General features: G+C 28.2%; 4 protein-coding genes and 1 long non-coding RNA gene across 6 annotated transcripts; 3 read left to right on the plus strand and 2 right to left on the minus strand.

The window, feature by feature from the left end:
• Positions 1–5358: 5358 nt before the first annotated feature.
• Positions 5359–7042, plus strand: LOC123296433 (centrosomal protein 20-like). Of its 2 annotated transcripts, XM_044877908.1 has the most exons (5): positions 5359–5378; positions 5458–5512; positions 5576–5713; positions 5777–5980; positions 6799–7041. In XM_044877908.1, the coding sequence occupies exons 3-5, from the start codon at positions 5686–5688 to the stop codon at positions 6954–6956; spliced, it is 390 nt and encodes a 129-aa protein (XP_044733843.1). In that variant the 5' UTR covers positions 5359–5378; positions 5458–5512; positions 5576–5685; the 3' UTR covers positions 6957–7041. The 2 variants fall into 2 exon arrangements, with proteins under 2 accessions (XP_044733843.1, XP_044733842.1); XM_044877907.1 differs by lacking the exon at positions 5359–5378 and having other exon boundaries at positions 5683–5713; positions 6799–7042.
• A 3154-nt stretch (positions 7043–10196) lies between these two features.
• On the plus strand, positions 10197–10764 carry LOC123296660. The gene is made up of 3 exons (XR_006535186.1): positions 10197–10354; positions 10416–10529; positions 10616–10764. It is a non-coding gene; the product is annotated as an uncharacterized LOC123296660 (long non-coding RNA).
• A 1353-nt stretch (positions 10765–12117) lies between these two features.
• LOC123296223 (zinc finger protein 254-like) lies at positions 12118–13764 on the minus strand. The gene is made up of 2 exons (XM_044877685.1): positions 13142–13764; positions 12118–12421 (listed from the first exon to the last, which is right to left on the minus strand). Exons 1-2 carry the CDS (start codon positions 13762–13764, stop codon positions 12118–12120), a joined length of 927 nt encoding a protein of 308 aa, XP_044733620.1.
• Positions 13765–16064: 2300 nt separating this feature from the next.
• On the minus strand, positions 16065–20772 carry LOC123296224 (zinc finger protein 271-like). Its single transcript, XM_044877686.1, has 4 exons — positions 20221–20772; positions 19562–19725; positions 16325–16877; positions 16065–16085 (listed from the first exon to the last, which is right to left on the minus strand). Exons 1-4 carry the CDS (start codon positions 20770–20772, stop codon positions 16065–16067), a joined length of 1290 nt encoding a protein of 429 aa, XP_044733621.1.
• A 684-nt stretch (positions 20773–21456) lies between these two features.
• On the plus strand, positions 21457–25725 carry LOC123294613 (endonuclease III-like protein 1). Its single transcript, XM_044875699.1, has 4 exons — positions 21457–22228; positions 23356–23526; positions 24326–24485; positions 24545–25725. Exons 1-4 carry the CDS (start codon positions 21467–21469, stop codon positions 24811–24813), a joined length of 1362 nt encoding a protein of 453 aa, XP_044731634.1. The 5' UTR covers positions 21457–21466; the 3' UTR covers positions 24814–25725.
• Positions 25726–25814: the final 89 nt, after the last annotated feature.

Below are 25814 nucleotides of genomic sequence, written 5' to 3' on the forward strand. Positions count from 1 at the left end.
TCATGATAAGGGCTATAGGCCGAAGCGAAACGGTCGTAACATTTCGAGAAGGAAGTTTGTTAAAAATGTTGGATTTTAGCGTGACGTATTTTATGAACAAACTTTATAACTTTGGAATTCTGAAATAGTTATTTACGATACTAGTGGGATAACAGCATTATTAACGTACGAAATTTGCACATCGAGTGCCTAGCACGAGTTAAACAATCCCAGAAGTACGTTAATAATCCGTTATCACACTTGTATCGTACAAAACTTTATATACGTATCTAAAATTTAAAAATAAACTATAATTATTTTTTAAAATTTGTCATAGCTTATTGAGAAAAATTGAAAATTAAAAACGTTACTATAGTAACTGAATTTAATACTGTCCTAGTGCGGAAATGAATTCATTATCAAACTAGGGCGGTAATGAACTATTTTTCCCACGCATTCGGAGTGAGAAAAGCTGTCTTTCTCACGGGCGTAGATAAAAATTATTTCACTGCAGAATCCATGAATATAAATAGATGTATAAATTATTTTAAAAAATCACCTAATTATTTTATGAAGAAAGCTTTATTTCAATCTTTTCCCCTTCGTTTTTAAGAATACAACAAATAAAAATTTATGTTAGAACTAAAGAAGTTTCATCTCAATATTGTATGTAATATTCCAAGAATATTTTCATACATAATTTTTTATTTTATAATAATCATGTAAAAAAATAGATGAAATTAATCTCGTTAATTTCATAATGTATATAACTTTTAAAATCAGAAAAAATTTTCTCACAACGGTGAAATCTATGAAATATTTATTATGTAAAACCTCTTTCATTAGTCCTCACAAAAATTTAGTTTTTTTTTATTCGTTTCAAATTCATTTTGTAAATTAATTATATTAACTTAAGTATAAAAAAAAATAGAGCTAGTATTTTTTTTTAAATTACGTTATTTTTCACGCAATTATTACCTCATTTTTAATTAAAAACTCATTGCGAAATTGTATTTTTTTTAATGTAAAACCTAATGCGAAATAATTATTATTTATTTATAAAATAATAATTAGAAGAACTTATTAATTTTTAATTTAGAGTTGCGCAAATAGAATTTGATTTAATTATGGTGTTTGTGTACTTAAAATTAGCGGTCGTATAAGAAATGTTTCAAATTCGATAAAATAAGTTTAATTTATTGAATGTAATCTTTATTATTGATTTGAATTTCTTTTGTCAATTTCCTATAAAATCGGCCATCAGTTGAAATATTGAAAGTTACCCGTGAAAAGGATTAATCGGGGTCATTGACCCAGGTTCTTGACCGGGTATATTTTATCCATGTATCTTGCGGACAATAAAATTGCAACACAATCTATATATCAGATAAATGTGATGGTTAAAAAATTATTTTAATGTGTGTTTTAATGCCACCAAATAAATCTGATGTACAGATAGGTATATGTTGCAATTTTATCCCGCGAGTATATATTATTCTACACTGAATCAATCTTATGTAAATATTAGTTTTCTATAGTAGGGAAATAGGTAGTTTATTTATGAAAGTTCAACATTTATTTTTTATAATATGAGCATAGACCACCAAAAATTGGAAAAACTGAACTTCATATATAAATTTTACGTGGCCATTGTGGCCGGGTGTAAGTTTCCCGCGTGCTCTTCGGCGGGTAAGACGTGAGACTGTAAACTCTACGGTAGCCTCAGCGACATTAAATAGAATAGCTAATACGTCCGTAAAACTATGAAAAAGCTTATGCAAAACAACAATAAACAAAAAACACTTTGTACGTATAAATGTTATGTGGTCATTGTGACCGGGTATAACTTACTCGCGCACTCTTCACAGACGTTTAAACTCCACCGTAGTCGCAGTGACACTAAATATTATACCTAATATGTTCCAAAAAATCAACGATTACAGCTACTGTGTGAGCGGCAAATAAGGCACGTATTTTGTTTTAAAGTCATTAGGGTTTTAAAAACCGTCGGGATTAAATACTCGGCAACAATGATGTCAGGTTAAATGATTGTAATTTTTCTAAAGTCTTAGAAGATGATACAATTTTGAAGGATAATGATATAAGCAATAAAACAATATTTCAAAAATCAATGGAAGATGATCTAGAAAAAAAATTTGTATTAAAAAAACTATGCTCCATTAATTTGCTGCTCGTATATTAATAATAATGGTTAAAGTTAGAAATATTTTCTAAAATTAAACAATGATATTTCGAATTGGAATAGAACTACATCGGGTTCTTTCTAGTTTCTGTAACTGGGTTAGCGGTAGCACATCGTTTAAATTCAATTTTGGAACATCAAATATGTGCTAATTGTAATTAATTAGAATAACATCGATTCTTAACACCCATAATAATAAAATCTACCATACAGTTTAAAATTTCAGATAAAGTTTCATCTCCGATTACATAATTTCTCAATTTACTCAAAGTAATTTATGCGTCATTAGAGTGAATTTTTCAAAGCTTTATAAAAATAAATCAAATTTTAGAGATGAAATCAAACATCACCAAAATCATAAATATCCCAAAGCTATAAAAGTAAGTATGCTCCAATCCTTAACAACAACAAGTTAGAGCCTAAATTCCGAAGAACTGTTTCCTTACAATTTTTAATTAATTTCTTCTGCGTCTTCCTAACTTTCACAGTCGTGCAACATTATTCCATAAATTTATAAAAAATAATCAAGTTCCAGGTGAAACTATTTTACCATTTATAGCACAAAACCTTTCCGATGTCTAATCTTACCATGTGTCTTACCTTTCCGGGGTACATGTAATGCATGTTTGTTATCCAAATAAAAAAAACCTGCATTCTTTCCTAATGCACAAAATATTATGGTAAAAGATCTTAAGATAAATATTATTAGAAGAAACTACACTTTCTTATACAACACCGCTACGAAATCGATTTTTGTAAATTTTTTATAAAGGCCACAATTGCAATTTATCAAAATAATCTATGTTATTTTGTCTTTAAATTGATTCTTAAACAATTTGACCCGTAAACCTTCCTAAAGCAAATTCCTTGAGAAACCTCTTCATTTTGAATTAAATTTTTTTTTCCTGTTGAATGTCAAAAAACAAATCTACTTAAAACAATTGATTGAATTAATGGTTGAAATACCCTATATAGACAGTGTTGAATATCAGTGTTTATATTATTTTTATAAATAAGTTATATTAAAAAAAAGGTTCATCCATGATAAAATATATATCCATGCTATGTTTTCAGTTAGTGAAATCGATCTTCTACCCTGAAGAGGCTTCGTTTTAAATTTTATGAACGAATGCTTACCTATATATACAATATATGAAGCATTAACGCTAAACTTTATATAATTTAATTTCCAAACAACGAGAAAAACGCCATATTTTTAAATCAAATAATAATTGCTAACTTATGGTTACTGTAACTTCCTATGTTAAAAATTTCGTCCATAACTTCAAATATAAAACAACTGGAATTCTGTATAATTACACTTTTCGAAATTATTATTTTATATAATTTTCATAAAATTATTTCATGAAAACTTTACAGTTTATTTATCTCGTACAAATTTTCAATAAAATTCCACTTCCGATTTTCACTTCCCGCTATGTTAAAGTTAAAAACAAATCAAAAAATACTTTTATGAAAACACAAGTTATGTATTGTAATAAAAAAAATTGGCATTTGTTCACTTAAAATAGCAACGTACAATTTATCGATTAATTTATCGATTGTACATAATTTTTATCTATATATCGATAAAAGTAATCTTTTTCTTTTGGAAATATTTTATTTGGGTATAGTTATTTTTTCTTCGTCAATGTAGACAAAGAAAAATCAATCCCAAAGAAACGAGTAGATACAGTATTTTTAGAAATATATTGTAAATGTTTTATATTTAAAACAAAGAAAAATATAACAAAGACATCGAAAATCTGTTTGTTTTATAATTTTTCTTTTCACAACCTAGTCAGCATATTTTCTCTCTTTTCCTGAATCAAAATTATGCAATGTTATAAGTTTCATTTGTTTAATTCGTTCGAATACCTTCTCAGAAAATTATTAAAATTTATACCCAAAAATATCTTTGTATTTACGCCAGTAAATCTTACAAAAAAAAAAACCTTAAAATGCCATAACGCGATGTAAAGCTGCTTTTTTGGTATATTACAAGTGTGACAATTCGTTTTGCAAAGCAAAGAAAAAAGTTGTGCTACCTGCGTAATACATGAAAACTGCAAAATTTTCGGACATTTTTCAGTTCATTAGCTTGAAAATTTACATAGCTTTCATACATACATACTATACAATTTACGCCTAATTTGCGCCCTTACGGGTAAAGAGTGATGCTTACGAAAAAATGTTTCAAACAAAAGTTGTCTATTTTTTTATAAGAAGGATTTTTTATATTTAAACTTTTGTTCTATCTCTAACGGTTTACAAGATGGGTCCTACGGACCCGTAGGTAAAGACCCAATTGACCTATGTTGCTCATTTACGAACTTGACCTCACTTTTTACGTCCTGAGTACGCTGTAAATTTCAGCTTGATATCTTTTTTCGTTTTTGAGTTATCGTGTTGGCAGACAGACGGACAGACAACCGAAAATGGACTAATTAGGTGATTTTATAAACACCTATACAAAAATTTTCTTCATATCATTAATATTTTTAAGCGTTACAAACTTGGGACTAAACTTAGTATACCTTGCATATTACATATATGCATGGTATAAAAATATTACGTAAATTACTTACTAAGAGCCTAGGATATCTTTCCTTGATTTTTGTTGAAGAAATCCAATGGAATATATTTTTGAACCAAAATCTTTTAAAATGTATAGCTGTGCTTTTAGTTTCTAAAGTCGGATTTTCTTTGGTTTCTCTCAAACTACTATTGACATGGGAATATATACACATTCAACTTTTTGAATTCAAATATGACATGTTTGTAAAATTTTTATGAAAAATTTTCTTTACATTTTTTTATCGTATGAATTTTGAGGATAAAATTTTTATAGAAGTTGCTAATTTTTTTGTAATATCGAGCTTTATTTGCATAGCCTCGATAATATTTCAGATTTTATATGTAGTATTTTCCAAAAAATAATCGTGTATCGGATCAAGGTAACTTCAATATTTGGAAAATAATTATCAAATTATAAATGGTTGGGAATAAAAGACACATCTTTATCATTTAAAATTGGGGATCAACTTCAACATAAATTATGGAGAACATTTTTGAAAATTTGAAAAATGTCATGTAAAAAATAAAGAAACATAGTTTAAAAGAGAAAATTGGTATTTTTTACATTTTTTTAAACATCTTTGAAACGTTAAAATTGAAAGAAAAATAAATAACACGGGTAACTGAGATATTAATTAGTCGTCGATTCAAATCTTTATGAAAAATCCATTCTGAAAATTTGTATTTGTATATTTCAGTGTTTGAAAATGTTTTGTTCCGAAATCTTAGTGACCTACATCGTTAAATAAAATGGTAGGTATATTAGGTATATTCAAAAATATATTTTAAAACGATAATTATTTTTCCATTCATCAGTAATTTGACAATTTTGTTTTCGATTTATAAAAACAAACAATCGTATCCTAGCAACGATACTCTCCCCAAAAAAGACTTGACATAAGTTAATTTTTTTTACAAAATAGAAAATGGCATCAGAACAGGAACTTCTGGAAGGTAAAAACAAATATTTTGTATTTATAAATAAACTATTTGAATGTTGACATTTTTGGTTGTTAGCCGTTAAAGAAGCTTTACAAAAAGATGGCCAATTAGGTCAAATGCGTGCCGAATTACGTTCAGCTGTGCTCAAAATATTAGAAAAAAAACCGATTAATATTTCGAAACCAAAAGTGATTGAAGAGAATGCTGTCATTAACGACCTAATTTTTGAATATCTAGAATGGAATGGATATAGATATACGTCGCAAATGTTGCTCTCAGGTAATTAGGTTGCGTTCATAAAATTAACGGTTTTAACTGAATTGTCAACGGTCACTTAATAAAATATTAAAATTAACATATTTATTTGGTTAATGACAATATGCCTTATGACTTTACTCTGTACGTTATATTTTCTTCATCTCAGCCACTAGAATGGTTGATTTTTGTTAAAAATTACTAAATTTCTATTGATTAACGATCGTCCATTTTGTTTTAAAATACTCTCTCTTATGAATGCGGTCATTATTTTCTGTCCAATTTTTGGATCAGTCCACAATCTACACCAAAAGCAACACTTGTGTGTTCTTGAAAGTTTCTTGACGTTCCAATCGTGTTAGGTTAAGTAAGCTTGTGTAATCGTTTCTGTTTCCATAAGCAGGTTACCTACGACACTTACCAAAAAATGTACTTCTGTGTTTCTTTGTTGTGAACTTAAACTGCATAGTCGTATTATTAGACCGTGAGCTCACATTGAAATCAAATTCTGATTCCTTTTTGTCGGGCTTTTTCAATGTTGATAAATCAACTTGAGATTAGTTAATCAATTTTTTCGACGCCTTTATCTATGTTAAAAGAAACTTAAGCCATTGGCAACATAATACCTAAAATAATTGCAGAAAGTTTGCAATTTTCGATAGCTGCAAAATTCAAATTGTGTTGTTAAAGGCTGAGAACACATAATAATTTCTTAAGAAAATCAGATACGCTGCAATAAAAAAAAATCCTTTATAAATGCTCCAAGAGACAGGCAAAAAGAATTTCGAAATTTCACTTTTATTATGGGCACATGATTGATATTTTAAAATAATTATTTACAGAATCTGGACAAACACATCCTGCAAAACCAAGACGACAATTAGAAGAAGATCTGGGAATTGAATATGACTCAAAAACAGTTCAAATTCCTTTAATCTACAGTATATTAGCGCAAATGAAAGCTAATAGTTGTAATAGTAATAGTAATTCGCCATCATAATATGCATAAAAACAGTTTTTTTATTTATTTATTTATTTAGTACTAAAAAACGATTAGTCTAAGACTAAAAAACCATTTAAAATGGGTTTTTAAATTGAAATCAACTATTCAGTATAATTTTTTTTAATATTAAAAGTTGTTTAATGAGTATAAATACTGTTTGTTCCAAAAAAACTTATCATTTCCATAATATTATAAATTAATATTAAACATTTATTTTAAATATTTTAATTAATTTTCCAAATAAATGTTTAATTATTAGTTTTTAAATATTTAAAATGAAACATATAATTTATACTCATTAACTTTTAAGTAATTATCGAACGATTTATATAATTTTTTTTTTTGTATTTGTATACCAATTTACTTGTTATAAATTGAATAATTTTTCTCTATATTTTTATATTTACTATTACACGAATTCATTTCCATTGCATCGTCCATGGTTAACTTGTAATATAAATCAATTCGTTTTTCTAATAAATTAATTAACTTTTAAAAAAATAAAATTTTTATTTAACGACTTCGAGTAATTGTTACAATATATATATATATATACAGCTCGATATAATTTATTGAATTTCGAAATGTGCCCGATTTTCTTTATGTTTTTGTCAAGTTATTCGAATTCGTAAATTACATTACATTTCAGTATTCTGATTGTAAATTTTTAAAATAGTGTTGCCATGCATTTCTTCACTTTCCGAAAACGTTCTAAACTTTGAATTGATGAATGGAAAGTAATCAGATGGTCTAAATTGGAAAAACTACTAAAAAAGCAGTCCATTTCATGTTTGATAGTACAAAGTTTTATCTCCAGTTGACGGGATTTATCTGATTTGAATTTGAATATTTTTATTGGCCTTAAAAAATTGTAAGTAAAGTATTGTCACCTGGTAGATGAAATTGTAACTACTGAATTCGGGGCTTCTTCTGATTAAATTAGTACGAATTAGTATCGATAGTTAGCGAGTTGCAACTCCCAGGTATCAATAACAAAGAAATTGGCATCTATCTGAATATTTTTAAATGTAACACAAATATTACGGAAATGGTAATACAATGGCGGATTTTGAAAAGGCAATCTTTTTGTTAGAAACTTTTCGTGCCAATTCAGATGTCTCTCATTTTAGTATAAGGCGCTAAAATAACTGAATTTAATGTCAGTTTCCTCTAGCTTACATTCAAAGGTTCTAACTTTTTAAGTAAAAAATAAAAGGAATATGCTCTTCTTGAGAATGTATCGACATCATCGGAAATTTCGTCTATCATGGTAAATATCATCCATGCAGGCGCTACCAAAATAAATTTGATTTTGATACGCTGTGCAGTAGAGAAAGGTAGGTAAAAGCTGGCCCGTAGAGCTGTATAGAGAAATTATTTACACAATTACTGTTTATTCCCACCTCTCTCATTGTAATCAAAAAATTCTCTCACTGCGTTTTCTATGTTTATACAGCTCTATGGTACTATCTCTATGACGCAGGGTCACATATTCGATATCAAAAGTAAATTAAATAGAAAAAGGCGCACAGTAAAAAATGAAAGAAACTGAAAAGGCCGAAAAAGAGAAGTTATCATGCCCCGCATTTCGCTTTCAAATACGACCACAATTCCCAAACTCTTGTACCCTAACGCCATTTATGGCTTCTGATCTTTATTCCTCAAAAACTACCGAGTATAAAAAAAATCTGAAAATTAACACACGAAAAGTACTATTGTTATATTGTAAAAGAGCAGCTCCGGAACTATATTGTTTGTGATAGATATAAGCGCTAACGTGTTCATGATTTTAACTCTATCGAAATTTTAAATGATGAATTCTTTTATTTAATTTTACGTAGGTGTAAAACAAAAACTTGAAACGTCTCGTTTTTCGAAAAAAAAAAATTATTTAAATTAATCAGCAGATCTATGATTATTAATTTAAACAAAAGTTAAATTTAGAAAATTTTGCGTGAAAGTATACGTACAGAATGTGAAAATTCAATGTGAAATTTATAAAATCAAAATGTCAAAAATAGAAACCACAATAGAAGATTTGGATCAGATTAAAACCACCCTACACGATCTAGAAAATTTGGATAATATATCCATTTCTGAATTTATAGAAATAATTTCTAATCATACACAAGATAAAGGTATTTATATATTCGATAATCTTCGATACTCTATAAATTTTGTAATTACAAAATTATGTAATTATTTTTAGGAGAAATATTTAAAAAGATATTAAACGAAGATTTGACGTATTTTAATGAAAAGGTTGAGAACAAAGTTGCTAAAATTTGTAACAAAGTAAAAACTGAACATTTAGCTTTTGAACGAGATTATACTAAAAATATTGTAAGTTTATTGAGTGCAATTAAAAATATTTTGGAAACTATTAATAAAGAACATCCCGATTTTAATTTAAAATTGTATGAAAATGACAAAAAATATTTTATAAGGAAATTGTATCCAAGAAAAAAGGTATTGTTATACCATGTATATATGAAATATATCAATGTATATGCTACCAACAAGTTTGGTATAGGTATTCATAAAATCTATTTCCGGTTGTCCGTCTATCTGTCTGTCCGCCTGTGGAGTGTGGACATTATAATTCAAAAACGAAAAAAGATATCAAGCTGAAATTTTTATAGCGTGCTCAGGACGTAAAAAGTGAGGCTAAGCAACATAGGTCCATAGGACTCATCTTGTAAACTTTAAATGTAAAAACCGTATCTTTTAAAAAAATGAACAACTTTTGTTTGAAACATTTTTTCGTAAAAGTTACTGTTTATCCGTGAGGGCGCAAATTAGGACAAAATTTTGATGTCCAGTTTCTCCAATACTATAAAAGATACAGAGTTGCAAATTTGCAGGTAGCTTCAACTAACAGTCTTGTGAAACATTCTCGAAAAAAGGAAAAAAATTCCAGACAATTCTTTCTAAATTTTCGAAAACTAAATAAATGGCAGCCGAAAGGGCCTCCATAATTGTGTTGATTTTTTAAACTTTTCTAATTTATAAAAAAATAATGCAAGCACTGATATTCAACAGTTTCTATACGGTGTATTTCAACAATTAACTCAGTCAATTATTTGTTTTCGCTTGTTTTTCTAATTTAAGTCATCCTCACCTTAATAATGATATCCATTTAGACAGACATTATATGAATAGGTTAAATCAGAAGATGTGTTAAATCAAAAGAAACATGACGAATTAAATGCGCTTTGGAATACTCACAAAAACGAATTTAAGCGATTACAGGAAGAAAACAATGATTTGTACAGCACTTTAAATGAGCTACAACGTGAATTTGAATTTAAACATAATAAAACGTTTGCAACCGAACAGAGACGTTTAAAAGAAATTGAACAGTTAAAAACGGAGCGAATTCATTTACAAGACCAGTAAGAATATTTACTACTGCGCCAATTTTATTTTTTATCATTTTATAAAATTAATTTTCAGATTAAATCAATTGCAATCAACAGTAGACAATATTCTAAGTATAAAAACCAATCGAAAAAAACGATCTCCCTTTTGTTCTCCAGATCGTAGATACATACCGAAGTCTGAACTAAGGTAGATTTAGGATAAGTGGCCATTTGGTTTCTTTTTGAAATTGCTATTCAAAGTGCACTGTTGAATATTTGCTTTGCTTTGTTTAGATTAGCAACTACAGAGAAATTCCCAAACGATTACTATCAAGCTATAGCATGTAATAAAACAGCAAGAAATATTTCGACGAATGCAGCATCAACTGACAACTCAGATCAGTTGGTAAGGTATAAATTAGATCCGCAGACTAATACTTGTTTGAAACGCAAAGATAAAAATTAATTATAATTCTTTATATATTACTTATACATTATATATTAAAAATATATACAAATTTCATATGAAAATTGAGAAGTGTATTTGAAAATTTATAAATTCTTAAACTGTATTGTTTTATTTATAAAATTTGTGCTTAATTAAAAAACTTATATATGTTCTTTTGTGATTGAATTTCTTACATAAGTTACATGAATTGTTTTCGTATTCAGAATCCTGAAGAAGTTCCAAAAACTGCTTTTCTTGTTCTTCTTAGACAATCGTTCAACATTAACGCTATACAATCAGCTAATCCCATTTTTGAAGTTCTGAAGGACTCCGGTGTATGAATCAAGTCGAAAAATCTACTCTCTCATATTTTGTATACTCAACTCTTTGCAAAACTCGCTCTAAATTAAGAAATCTTATTCATTTTAATTTTTATTATTCATTTATTAGATATTTTACAAAATACAAAACTTTAAACTTTAACGCGATACAATCAATCTCATTTTGTATATTTTTTAAATTATACAAAAGAAGATACTTTTTAAAAATTACTAAACAACATTTTTTTTAAATAGTTCAATTATTTAAAATTACAAATTGGGTATTATATTGAGTATCCGGGAGATACACATGACCAAAACACGAATGCTTGCGTCGAAATTTTAATACCAGCCAAAGATATTATCCTATCTGGAGTTTTGCACCAAGAATTTATTTTTGGAAAAAATTTGGAAGTGTATATCTTCCCTCCGACCGAAGTGACAGATAACACTTTCACTGATCATGTGCCCTTGTTTCGCGATAAAGCCATATCGAAAAAGCATACCGAAATTATTTTAATTTTGGAGGATTAATAACACCTTTCACCTGATTGAGGTAATGAGACCGATGCAAAACGGTAGGTGACATTTTTGGTATTAAAATTTCGATGAAGACATTCAGGCTATATTTTTTCGGTATATTACCCGGACTATAACGGCCATCCATAAATTACGCCACACGTTAAGAGGGGGAGTGGTCAATCAATTGTGACATTGTGTGACAAGGGGCAGGGTGGATGAAAAGCTTTGTGACGTCACATGTCAAAATCTAAAATTTTAAAACAACAAAAGACTAAAATATTACTAACTCGATCTACATAAGGTTTATGTAGGTTTAAGGCGGGGATAAAATAATTTTGAAACTGCTGTTTTAATTTAATTATTTCTAAATATAAAATTGAAAAATAGGTGACGTCACACCAGGGCGGTGGGGGGAGTGGTCGATTAAAAAATCAAAATATTTTTGTGGCGAAATTTATGGATTGACCCTATAATTCTAATTTTTATTTACTGCTGATATTTAAAATTTAAGATAATTTTACTTCATTGTGAATACTCATATGTTTTTTTAAACTGTATTTATGAGTAAATCTTTCATCACAAATTTCACATGATAAATTATTTTCTCCCGAATGCATACTACTATGTGTAATTAAACCTTGTTTAGAAGAAAACTTTTTGTGACATACTTCACATGAATGTGGTTTTTCTCCAGTATGTACTTTTTTATGCACTGCTAAATAATTTTTCCGATTGAATGTTTTACCACAAATAATACATGGATAAGGTCTTTCAGCAGTATGAATTATTTCATGTGAAACTAACATGCTTCTATGGACAAATTTTTTCCCACAAAACTTACATGAAAACAAATTTTTTCCTACGTGCAATTTTTCATGTATATTTAAATTGTTTTGATTGCTAAATGTTTTTTCACATGCAAAACATGAAAAACGATTGGCACGAAGTCGAATGTGAATTTTTTTATGTTCGTTTAATTTAAACTTACAAGTAAATCTTTTCGAACAGACATTACAAGAATAAGAAACATGATGTAATTTGTGTTCATTTAATTTAAGTTTAGTTTTACATTGTTTACCGCAAACATCACATACGAATTCATTTTTATGAATTCTCTCATAATGTAAAACTAAATTGTTTTTAAGTGTAAATTTTTTGTTACAAATATTACAAGAATAAAGATTTATTTTATGGTGTCGACTTTTATGTACATTTACATATCGAGAATGACTAAATTTTTTATCACACACATCACAAGAATAAAGCTTTTCCTCGTTTAACTTACTATGAACTTTCTTATGTTCATCTAAATTTGTAGATCGTTTAAAACTTTTATAACAAATATCACAAGAAAATCGTTTTTCAATTATATCGGTGTGAACCTTTTTATGTATAATTAAACGTTTTTCGTGAACAAATTTTTTATTACAAACGTCACATGAAAATTTTGTTTTCACTAAATGAATTTTTAAATGTTCATCCAAACTACTTTTATAAATGAATGTTTTATCACAAACTTCACAAAAATACGATTTTTCCTCGGTATGTTGTAATTTGTGTACATCTGATTCATGTTTAACGGTAAAATTTTCACAATGGGCAGTATGGATTATTTTATGTTCAATCAAACTGTTTTCCTGGGTAAATACTTCTTTACAAACATCGCATGAAAAAGATTTTTCTAAATTATGAACTTGTTTATGTTGGAGTAAACTGTTTTGAAAGATGAATGTTTTATCACAGACGTCACATGAATAAGGCTTTTGTCCAAATTTTATTTTAATACGTTCAACAACAACAGTTTCTTCTGGTTTTGATACTTCATCTTTAATTATCACTTCAGTATGTAACTGATCTGCTTCTATTTGTTCACCATTAATTTTTTCAACTATACTTAATTCTTCTTTACTGTCTATATATTCTTCTTTGATTGTTTCTACTAATTCTGGTACTTCACATTTATTGAACAGACCAATTTCTGTATGTAACTGTTCTGTTTTTATAAGTCCATCACTAAATTTATCACTATTAAATATTTCTAATTCTGGCGCTTCCTCTTTAATTTTCACTTCACTTAATGGTTCTTTGGTATCTGTATATTCTTCTTTAATCAACAAAGAATCTTTAACTTTATTGAATGAATTATTTGACATTGTCTTTTGTATTTATTTAAAATCACTTATATTTATTATTGGTTACCTTAAATTACTTTTGAGCACATTTTTATAATTTTCAACAATTATCATTCACCCACGTGAAAACTTACGGTAAAAATATGAGGTTATTATTTGTGTAAAAATTTTTTTTAGAATAATTTTTGTGTTTCTTGTTATATTATAATAATTTTTTGTAAAAGAACTAAATTAGATAAATAAATAGAAAGGTGGTTTTCTGTGTTCCCTGTATGACAGATGATATATCGAGTCGAGTGTATGACAGATGAGATATATCCATATATATTCTATGGATATATCGAATCGAAACGTTGCCACGGTTGCCAGAAAGTTTTCATTCAAGTCGCCCCATCTGTGATCGAAAGTCGCAAAATATTCGCAAAAGAAATTGATTTTTTCTAAATAAAAATGCTGAGAAGAACTAAAATAAATTTTTGTATACTCTTTTATAATATAATAATTTCAGAGTCAATGGAAAACTCAAGAATATGAATTTGATATATATCTTTATTTAAATAAGTGAAATTTATTACTTTTCACACTAAAAAATACAGAGTACAGCAGATTTTCATGCAGAATTTTTATGTATTAAATACATTTTTTTAGGTTTCACCTGAGGAATGGAGAGCGCCTAATTTGCGACTTGTCGCTCAAACTCAAAAAAAGGAGCGTATCCATGAAAAAAATCGCCCAATTCGCGATAAATCGCCACTGAACGTTGCTAAATAGGTTAGGGATGGGCAATTTCGATTCGATTCTGTCAAATCATCCATGAGATTTAAAAAATCGGTCTTTTGTACTACTTCTTACATTTTTTTAATATAAAAATTGTAAATAATCTTCAAAAAGTGTAGTGTATTTGTAAAAGAGTAAAATAAAACAATGTTTTAGATAATCTAGTTTTCATTATTATGATTAAAAAGTGAAATATAATTGTAAAAAAACTATCATTTCAGACGTCTCATTTTTTCCGATTTTTAAGATCGATTCTTACCAGATCAATTCATTGCAGTTGTTTTTTAAGTGAATCGATTCTCGATAAGCCGATTCAAGATCAATTCTTTTGAAAGAATCGCCCATCCCTAAAATAGGTACAATTCGAACGGGCGTCTCGCGATAGAATGGATTAGGCTTTACGCTGCAGATATCAACTGCGACACACTCAAATGTTACGAGAATTATATATAATATTATTTAATTTTACTGCACAATACTAAATTGACTACATTTATATAATATCTTTGCACAAAGAAAATATCGTTTGGGTATCGTTCACGATAATATATCCGTATTATGTAATAGTGTCCCATTTTTGAGCGCAAGGACTAAAAACTTCAGAGCTCAACCAACTCCTCTATGGTCAACACACTCAAGACAATCCTACTAACTCGTAATTACAATAAGCTTTACATTATATGATAATAATTTTTAACTCCCAAATCAAAAAAGGAATATTTTAAGTTAAGTCTGTGTGTGTCTATCTGCGGCATCGGAGCGCTTAAACGGATGAACAGAATTTGATTTTTCTTTTGAAAAGTAATTTAATGGAGTGCGTTCTTAGATGTTTCAAGTACGAGTTTAGGGTTCCGTACCCGAAAAATTTTAGCTCTACAATTCGGCTGCACTTCAATATTATATGGTAGTGTTCGAGAAACGAGGGTACTTCTCTTATAAATATGAATTGAACTAAAATCGAGCGATTTTATTTTCCAAGTAAAATATTAATTACTAAAATAATGGTTTAGTTGAAATGTGCAGTCATTAAAGTTACGGAAGAAAAATATTTGAATCAAATTTAAATTTCATGAATATTCCTTATTCTCTTTTGGTAGAAGTAAAAAAAACTCTTAATTTGTTTAAATATTATTTTATTTCATAAATTAATTTATTATGACAAATCATGTATTGTCAGCACCGTGTTGCACTATGCACTATGAGTTTTTTTGTGTTTATTCAAACTGTTCATGTAACTAAATCTGATATCACAAATTTCACATGAAAAAGGTTTTTCTCCTGTGTGACGTCTTGTATGTGTAACTAAGTGACTTCGTTGCTTAAAAGCTTGATCACATAAATCGCATTTAAACGGCCTGTATCTCGTATGAGTTTTTCTATGCATTCGAAAAGCGTCATTATGAGTAAATTTTTTATGACAAATGTCACATTCAAAAAGTTTTTCACCAGTGTGAATTCTATTATGTGATATCAAACTATGTACGGCTGAAAATTTCATACCACATACTTCACATGAAATAAGATTTTCTCCCGTGTGTGTTCTTTCATGTTGAATTAATCCTTTTCTATAAACATATCTTTTATCACAAATATAACATACAAAAGGTTTTTCTACAACGTGACTTTTTGAATGCTCAAATAATTTGCTTCTATTTATAAATCGTTTAAAACAAATACGACAATAAAGTATCTTTTTATCATAATTTACTTTGATGAGATGAACTTTTACTTTATGAGAAAATAAATGTTTCTTGAAGATAAATCTTTTATTACAAATTTCACAAGAAAATAGTTTTTTTCTAGCATGAATTTTTGCTTGTTCAACTAAACTAGTTTTATGTATAAATGTTTTAGGATGAACTTCACAAGAGTTAGTATGCTTCAATTTGTGTACATCTAAATCATATTTAACAGTGAATTTTTTATCACAACTATCACAAGAAAAATTATTTTCTCCAGTTGGGGCATGGGTTATTTCATGCTCAATTAAATTGCATTCCTTGATGAATACTTTCTTACAAACATCGCATGAATAAGATTTTTCTAAATTATGAACTTGTTTATGTTGGAGTAAACTGTTTTGAAAGATGAATGTTTTATCACAGACATCACATGAATAAGGCTTTTGTCCAAATTTTATTTTAATACGTTCAACAACAACAGTTTCTTCTGGTTTTGGTTCTTCATCTTTAATTATTATCTCAGTATGTATCTGATCCGTATTTAAGTTCCCATCATTATTTTTGCAATCTGTATTTAAATTTTCTTTAGTGTCATTATTTTCTTCTTTGACAGCTGCTTCTTCTAATTCTATTACTTCATCTTTAATAGCCACTTCTTCAACCAACTGTTGTTCTCTTTTTACGTGTTCATAATTAATTTTATAAAAAGGTTCTTGATTTTTAATTTTAGTACATTCCTCCTTAATGAATAAAGGATTGTTCGCATCAATGAACAAATTATTTGACATTCTGTTTTATATTTATTTTAATTCGACAAATTATTTACAAAACAACCTAACCTTTAAGACTCTGTTTTTTGACAAATTCTTTTCAAATTGATTCACGTGTTTATTTATCCTAAACTATCGTTATCGTTGCCCAAGGTGTTATATAATTCTATGTCGTTATTGTCGTTGCCAGGGAAATACTACCACTTAAGTATACCACCTGTGTTCACTTTTTAAAGATAGGTTCACACCAGAGATTTTAAAACAGATCTGCAACTCCCTGTAAAATTTTTACTATTTTCGTTCTCTGGAGGTGCCTTTCTCCAGGTGGCTCTACATGTTACATTCGTGTAGGTTCATCTTTTAGTTTTGATAATAATTTATCCATTTCAATGGTTGTTGGGGAAACAATATTATATATATTTTTAAATAAATAAACAATACGTCTTTCAAAATTTGTTTGCATGTGATTAAAATTCATTAAATTTCTTTATGTGTATTCTCAATTGATTGTCTTTATTAACATTTTGTGGATTATTTGAATAGTGGCATTATTTAAGTATTTTGGCCGTTTTCCTTGTGCCCCTGTTCATTAAGTAATTAGTGTAATTTAGTCGTTTTAAGTGTGTTTATATTATTTTCCGATTTTTTTATGATATGTAGGTACTAAGTTTATTTTAGCGCTTAGGTCTTGTTAATCGTGTTGATTACATTTACGTAGTGTTTAATTGTGATTATAATTGACTATTAATGAAATAAAATGGTTTAACATTGCATTTAAATTACATCAAACTAATAATTAATTGTTATAAATAATGTTAATATTAAAATAAATATGCTATTTTATTTCAAATATTGTAATAAATTATTATTTTATTAATATTTGTTATTTTATTTAAAAAACTTCACTTTATTTAATTAGAAGACAAATAAAAAAAAATTAAAAAAAAAAGAAAAGATAAATTGAATAAAAATATTTCGAATAGTACCTAATTCCCGGAATTTTTTTTAAAATAGTTTTTGTAAGTGCCTTTTCCAGCGGGAGGCTTTTTGGACAACATTTTATGTACAGTAGAGTTGCCTATCTATTTATGTAATAAATTATAATCTGTGGTTCACACTATGCACAGTGTTATTATACCATGTATATATGAAATATACATAGTATATTAAGTTTAGTCCCAAGTTTGTAACGCTTAAAAATATTGACGCTACGAAAAAAATTTTGTTATAGGTAAATCGATCGAAAATCGATCCGAAATATCGTTTTTTTGAAAATTACTCGGCCAAATAATTTTTTACGATTTTTTCGAATTTTTCTAAGGGGTACCCCTTGAAAAAATTGCAAAAAATCGATACAAATTTATCGTCTCCAATTTCGATAAAACTCTGTATTTAAGGTAATTTTGACCCAAAAAATACAAAAATCGGTTTCATTTAACGATTGGGCGAATAATTCTCGAGATAATACCGGAAATCGATCCGAAATCTCGTTTTTTTTCGAAAATTACTCGGGCAATCGCCAAATAAACTCAATTTTTGAATTTCTTGGGTCAAAATTACCTTATAAATTGAGTTTCATCAAATTCCGAAACAAATAATTTTTTACGATTTTTTCGAATTTTTCTAAGGGGTACCCCTTGAAAAAATTGCAAAAAATCGATACAAATCTATCGTCTCCAATTTCGATAAAACTCTGTATATAAGGTAATTTTGACCCAAAAAATACAAAAATCGGTTTCATTTAACGATTGGGAGAATAATTCTCGAGATAATACCGGAAATCGATCCGAAATATCGTTTTTTTCGAAAATTACTCGGCCAATCGCCTAATAAACTCGATTTTTGAATTTCTTGGGTCAAAATTACCTTATAAACTGAGTTTCATCAAATTCCGAAACAAATAATTTTTTACGATTTTTTCGAATTTTTCTAAGGGGTACCCCTTGAAAAAATTGCAAAAAATCGATACAAATCTATCGTCTCCAATTTCGATAAAACTCTGTATATAAGGTAATTTTGACCCAAAAAATACAAAAATCGGTTTCATTTAACGATTGGGAGAATAATTCTCGAGATAATACCGGAAATCGATCCGAAATATCGTTTTTTTCGAAAATTACTCGGCCAATCGCCAAATAAACTCGATTTCTTACGTTATTATATGTCACGATATTGTAATTAAAATGACCTGGAAATGATGTCAAATACCTTTCTATAATATATTTATGACATAATAGTGATGTTAATATGACATCATATTAACATCATAAATTGAGTCACCATTATATCATGTTTACATGTTTTAAAATATGACATATGACCTATGATCTTTTTATGACCTATGTATGACGTCATATTAAGGTCATGTGTTCACTGGGTAGTGCTGCCACTCAGCGGATCTTTACATTAGAGGGTTTAAAACAATTTGTGGAATTCTCTTTTAAATAATGTGGAATTCTATTTTGATAGGATGTAATAAGACTCTTGCTTTGAATAAATATTAATATTTGTATTTGATAAGTAAATCAATCATCACATGATTTATCAACACTATGATTTTTTTTATGTTTACTCAAACTGTTTAGGTACCTAAATCCTTTATCACAAATGTCACAAAAATATTTTTCTCGAATGTGAGTAGTTCTAATATGGGAAACTAAATTACTTCGGTGGATAAATGCTTTATCGCATAAATCGCATTTATGAGGTCTGTAGCCCGTGTGAACTCGTCTATGTACTTGTAAATTGGAACTCTGAAGAAATTTTTTATCACAAATATCGCATTCAAACAGTTTTTCACCAGTGTGAATTCTCTTATGTAATATTAAACAACGTTTTGACGATAAATTCATACCACATACTTCACATGAAATATGATTTTTTTTCGTGTGTGTTTTTTCATGTAAATTTAAACTTCTTTTACAACCATATCTTTTATCACAAATATAACATATAAAAGGTTTTTCTACAACGTGACTTCTTGAATGTTCAAATAATTTGCTTCTATTAATAAATCGTTTAAAACAAATACGACAATAAAGTATCTTTTTATCATAATTTACTTTGATGTGATGAACTTTTATTTTATGAGAAAATAAATGTTTCTTGAAGATAAATCTTTTATTACAAATATCACAAGAAAAAAGTGTTTTTCTAAGATGATTTCTTTCTCTTTCAACTAAACTAGTTTTATGTATAAATGTTTTAGAATGAATTGCGAATGTGTTAGCATGTTCCAATTTGTGTACATCTAAATCATATTTAACAGTGAATTTTTTATCACAACTATCGCAAGGAAAATTATTTTCTCCAGTTGGGGCATGGGTTATTTCATGCTCAATTAAATTGCTTTCCTTGATGAATTCTTTCTTGCAAACATCGCATGAATAAGATTTTTCCAAATTATGAACTTGTTTATGTTGGAGTAAACTGTTTTGAAAGATAAATGTTTTATCACAGAGATCACACGAATAAGGCTTTTGTCCAAATTTTATTTTAATACGTTCAACTACAACAGTTTCTTCCGATTTTGGTTCTTCATCCTTAATTATCAACTCAGTGTGTATCTGATCTTTGTAATCTGTCTTTGATTTTCCTTCAAATTCATTATTTTCTTCTTTGACAAGTGCTTCTAATTCCAGCACTTCATCTTTAATAGCCAGTTCTGTAACCCGCTGCTGTTCTATTTTTACGTGTTCATTAATTTTATAAAAAGGATCTTGGCCTTTAAACTTTATACATTCCTCCTTAATGCACACAGGATTTTCTCCATCAATGAACAAATTTAAATTATTTGCCATTCCGCTTTTTATTTATTTTAATTGCATTAACAAAACAACCTAGTCTTTTACGTTTGGTTCTTGTCAAATTTTTTCCACATCCATCCTCGTGCTTGCTTGTCATAGAATCTAAACAGTTACTTGCCTAAAGATCAGTTCACACTATATTTCGCAATATTTTATGTCTCCGCAAAGAGCGCTAACGAAATGTATATATTATATTACTGGTTTAATTATTCATTTAGTCAAGTGCATTGTAGTGAAACCATTAACCACAATGATTATTTTGTTATTGACTAGTCAACTGTAGTCAGCGTTATTAACCACATTTCATGAAGGCTCTTCTGACTCAAATCATGTATGAATGTTCTTATATTCTTATGAAATTCTACTAAATTTGGTTCAGATAGTTCAAGTTTTCTGTTAAATTTAGCCGTCTTTTTTTATCTTGTTTCATATGCAAGTTTTATTCACTAAAAAACTCAGATAATACTAGAAAACTGATCTGCTCGAATATTTTAAGGCATGGCTTTCTAAATGATCTGAAAATTCAGAAGTTTTTTATTTTCAATCAAATTTTACCCAAATAATGAATTTTTAACGGTAGTTTTTCCGATTTGAATTTTAGAAAGCCTTAACGTGATTGCCATGTAGCACAGTCTTTAATAAGCAAATTTGTTTAGACGTAAGCGTCCATATGTCAAAAGCACATGTTATGTTTTTAAATTACAATTTTTCTTATGCGCATCTTATAAAAAAATTCACCAAAACTTATATCATGAAACGTTCAACAGCAAAGAAAATAGAAGGATCTACAAATAATTATAAATCAAAATTAAGATCCACTAAAAATGATTGTGTCGATAATGAAAATGAACCCAAATCTTCTACCAAAAAATATGAAACAAATACTCTTTGTAAATTTAAGGCACCGAAACGAAAACATTTAACAATTGAATACGGTGCATCAAAAGTACCACAAATTCAGAAGAAAAGCTCCACAAAAATTCAAGAAGCAAATACAAATATAAAGAAAGAAAATCCTTTAAAAATGGTAACAGATGTAAAAATTAAAACAGAACCGATAGATTATGAAGAGGCAGACATTGTTTCACCTTTTTGGGGTGGTATCGATCATATTAAAGAAGAACTAAAAGTAGAACCAACAGAAATTAAGCAAGATATCAAAGAGGAATCGTATCAAAAAGAAAAAAAACAAGGAATAAAAAAGGAATTGTTAGAAGTTAAAGAAGAAAAGTTCCAAAACATAAAAAAAGAAATAAAAACAGAACAAGAAGTAATTAATATAAAACAGGAAATTAAAGAAGAAATAAAAGAAGAATCTTTACTCGATAATTATGTACCACCATTCTGGGAAGAAATGTTAAATAATATTCGAGAAATGAGAAAAAATCAAGATGCACCAGTTGATACAATGGGATGTGATCAATGTCCGGATGAAAATGCTTCTGAAAAAGTACGTTTTGGTACAAAGACTAAGGAGTAAATGGCCAACGTTAGGTGGTAAAGAATTCATGGGCGTTTCCAAGGGGAGGGAGGCTACTCCCTCCCTCTACAGATTCACAAAAAAGGTTTCAAAGCACCCACTTACTTTAAAAAAAAGTAAAATTCTACTTAATTCAAAATTTCATTTATCGATTGATTTATATTATAATTAGTTGTCTATGAAGCTACCTATAAATTTTCAACTCACCATCTGTTATAGTTTCTGAGAAAAACGGAACTAAATTTTTGCCCTAATTTGGACTTTCACGGGAAAACAAAGTTTTTTACGAAAAAATGTTTCAAAGTTGTTTACTTTTTTATATGCAACAATTTGTACATTTAAACTTTTGTTATTCCTCTTGCGGTTTACAAGACCCAATGGACCATTCTTAACCTTTTTACGAATCCAAACTTACTTTTTGAATCCCGAACACGAATTGACTTAATTAGGTTAACTTTTACGAATATCTTTCTACATCGATTATATCTTTCTATATATTTAATACATAGGGTATAAAAACTAAATAAAATGATTTTTAATAAGAAGTTTTTATAAAAAAGGCGCCTGTCCGATGAAAGGAAAAGAAAAGGAATATTAGAAAAAGTAACTTTTAGGTAAGGGCCCCCCCAACTAGAAAAAAGTCCGCGTTTCTCACTACTATAAATCCGGATTCCAGTCTTTAGGTAAATTAATAGTAAAAAAGGTCTAATTTTACAATAAAAATAAATTTACCCATACTTTTCCCATTCTCCATAAAGTAACTTGCCCCCTTTCTTTGCCATCGGCTGATGATGCCCTTTTTGAAAATGTGACGTTTTCTTTTCTAGTGCTCACATAATTTATAGATAATTTTATAACCAATTATATCTTATAAAACGGCTCTTCATTAATTTTAAGAAAAAGACGCATTTCTAAGAATTTTCTCAAGTAAATTATGTTTTAAGTTTGTCATAATGAATACCTATAGGTACTCACTGTAAACTACAACTATCTAAAAAATTTGCCTTTAAATTAGCTCAGAATGAGCCGGTATTTTTGAGCTTTTCTACTATTTTTAGATTGAAATTTATTAAAATTATAATTTATTTTCATTACAGATCATCCGTTATCATGTTTTAATATCGTTAATGTTATCACCTCAAACAAAGGACGAAGTTACTTATAATGCCATGGCTAGACTTAAATCGCATGGTTTAACTGTTGACAATATACTAAATACTAGTGAAGAGAAATTGGGAAAAATAATTTATCCCGTTGGATTTTGGAAAGTAAGTAAAAAAATTGGGATTTTTCAAATTGTTTATTAGTTGAACGTTCTGATGCTAGCCAAAAGCCAAAACCTATATTTTTATCTACTTCTAAACAAATAATTTGAAGTATGGGATGTTTTTTATATTTTCTGTTGGGAGTCAACGTGTTAAGACTCCCACATTATGAATATAATCAGATCCTGAAATTTATGTCGAAAACGTTGAATTTTTGTGGTTTTTAAGACTTTACGCAACTCCAAAGGTTATAGTTATGTTAAAGGAGTGTTTTTTGGTAGTGTCGTTATCCCGGTCTTCTTTTCAAACCCTATAAATAATTCCATTTGTTGAGAAACATGAAGAGACAAAAAAAAAACTAATTTCAAAAGTAACCATTAAATAATAAGCATCTAATGAGAGTAAGAAAATATGATGATCTTGTTGATTAGTGCTCTGTTGCGTTTTTTTAAAACCCGAATCAAAAAAAGAGAGGTGTTGTAAACTTTAACCACTATGTGTGTCTTTCTGTAGCACCAGGTATAGTTCTTCATCAGCGATAGTTCTTAGACATGTTTTATTAAAATTGGTTCCACCCTCATGTTATACGTTTGGTGTGTTTAACCCCCCCCCCCGTGTTAAAAGTTGTACGTGTTTATCTATGTATCTGTGAGTTTGTCTGTGGCAATGTAGCTCCTAAACGGATAAATTGACTTGTTCTATAGCCATTTTTCAAAACGATTAAGTTTGAAGAAATTTTTTAATTTTGTAAATTTTACTTGTTTATATTTGTAATTGATTTTTAAGACTTTTATTATTCTAGACAAAAGCAAAAAGTATTAGAAAGGCAACAGAAATTCTTAAAAATGAATATGATGGTGATATTCCGAATACATTAAAAGATCTTCTAAAATTACCTGGTGTTGGGCCGAAAATAGCACATTTATGTATGAGTTCTGCGTGGAACGTAGTCACAGGAATTGGTACGTATTTCAAAATCTTTTTGGTCATAATAAATTGCTCATACTTGGTAAAATTATAGGTGTTGATACCCATGTACATAGAATATCAAATCGATTAGCATGGGTGAATCCTCAAACAAAGACACCAGAAGATACTCGTAAAGCTTTGGAAAAATGGCTGCCAAAAGAATTATGGAGTGAAGTCAATCATCTAATGGTGGGATTTGGACAGACAATATGTCGCCCAGTTGGTCCTCAATGTTCAAATTGTTTGAATATTGATATATGCCCTTATGTAAAAATTAATATGGGTATAAAAAAGAATAAAAAACTGAAAAAAATGAAATAGTAAAAAACATATCATAATCGATTTTATTATCATTTTATTTTTTATCTCTTATAATTTTAAAGGATTTGCGAGAATCAAGAGTTGTCGAAATTCGAGTCCAAACTTGATATTAGATTCTGATTTTTTTCTATCAGTATTATTTTGTATTAAAAGTAGGGAACAAAATTGGTTCATTTATTCGAAACTATTTCAAAGCAAAAATCTCATTTTCAATAAAAAATCGTTCTCAAATAAAACAAAGCACGAATTGTTTAAATCAGTAAGAACAAAATTAAAAAATTTCAAAGCACCATTGAAAACCGTATAAAAATAATCTTTGTGTATTTTTTGTTCCCATGTTTGCAACTTTGAAGTCAAAGACAAGATGAAAAATATCTACCTCAATAGAATAAGTAAAAACTTTTTCTACTTGATGTTTCTGTTTATTTCTACCTTGCTTCTACAGGTACTATTCCAAAATAGAAGAGCCCGAGAAATTTATTTTCACAATTGCTTATTAAATTAATTTTGTTTTTAAAGACTTATTCCTGTTATTTTTAACACATAACTTTGTAGAGATTGAACTAACCTGCTCTTCAGGATTGATTAATTGATTTATCACCCGAGGGATGCGTAATTTCCATCCATAACCACTATCTTGCTCCAATTATAAAGGAAGTTCGTACGGAAACAAGTGTTGAGATAAAGTGCAAACATTCCATCCCTACTTAAAGTTTTTTTCTTCCCTACTATAAAGTATTTTTTTTCTTGTTCTATAATTTAAAAAAAATAATTCTAGAATTATTTGTTAAGTTTTTTTTAATAATTTTTTATATTGTTATTAAAAATAATCTGTTACGTATGTACAAAGTATTGTGCTAAATAGGCGAATTTTTTATATAAATGAAAATAAATTCCTGAAAATAATTATGTTATCCGTACAATGAATTAGTTTTTTTTTATCAAGCTATTGTTTTAAAAATTTTAAAAGACAATTTTGGAATTAAATCATATTTGTTATT

This window comes from Chrysoperla carnea, chromosome 3 (assembly GCF_905475395.1).
Source record: "Chrysoperla carnea chromosome 3, inChrCarn1.1, whole genome shotgun sequence".
NCBI lineage: Eukaryota > Metazoa > Arthropoda > Insecta > Neuroptera > Chrysopidae > Chrysoperla > Chrysoperla carnea.

Coding starts and splice junctions, on each gene's coding strand:
- LOC123296433 (XM_044877907.1), top strand. Junction 5,714..5,776: donor AGAACAGGAACTTCTGGAAG/GTAAAAACAAAT, acceptor TTTGGTTGTTAG/CCGTTAAAGAAGCTTTACAA. Junction 5,981..6,798: donor GTCGCAAATGTTGCTCTCAG/GTAATTAGGTTG, acceptor AATTATTTACAG/AATCTGGACAAACACATCCT.
- LOC123294613 (XM_044875699.1), top strand. CDS start 21,467: ATGTTTTTAAATTACAATTTTTCTTATGCGCATCTTATAAAAAAATTC. Junction 22,229..23,355: donor ATGAAAATGCTTCTGAAAAA/GTACGTTTTGGT, acceptor TTTTCATTACAG/ATCATCCGTTATCATGTTTT. Junction 23,527..24,325: donor ATCCCGTTGGATTTTGGAAA/GTAAGTAAAAAA, acceptor TTATTATTCTAG/ACAAAAGCAAAAAGTATTAG.
- LOC123296223 (XM_044877685.1), bottom strand. CDS start 13,764: ATGTCAAATAATTCATTCAATAAAGTTAAAGATTCTTTGTTGATTAAA. Junction 12,422..13,141: donor CAACATACCGAGGAAAAATC/GTATTTTTGTGA, acceptor ATTTGTCCATAG/AAGCATGTTAGTTTCACATG.
- LOC123296224 (XM_044877686.1), bottom strand. CDS start 20,772: ATGGCAAATAATTTAAATTTGTTCATTGATGGAGAAAATCCTGTGTGC. Junction 19,726..20,220: donor CTGTTAAATATGATTTAGAT/GTACACAAATTG, acceptor AAATTTCTTCAG/AGTTCCAATTTACAAGTACA. Junction 16,086..16,324: donor TTGAACAAGCAAAAATTCAT/GCTAGAAAAAAA, acceptor ATATGTTTATAG/AAAAGGATTAATTCAACATG.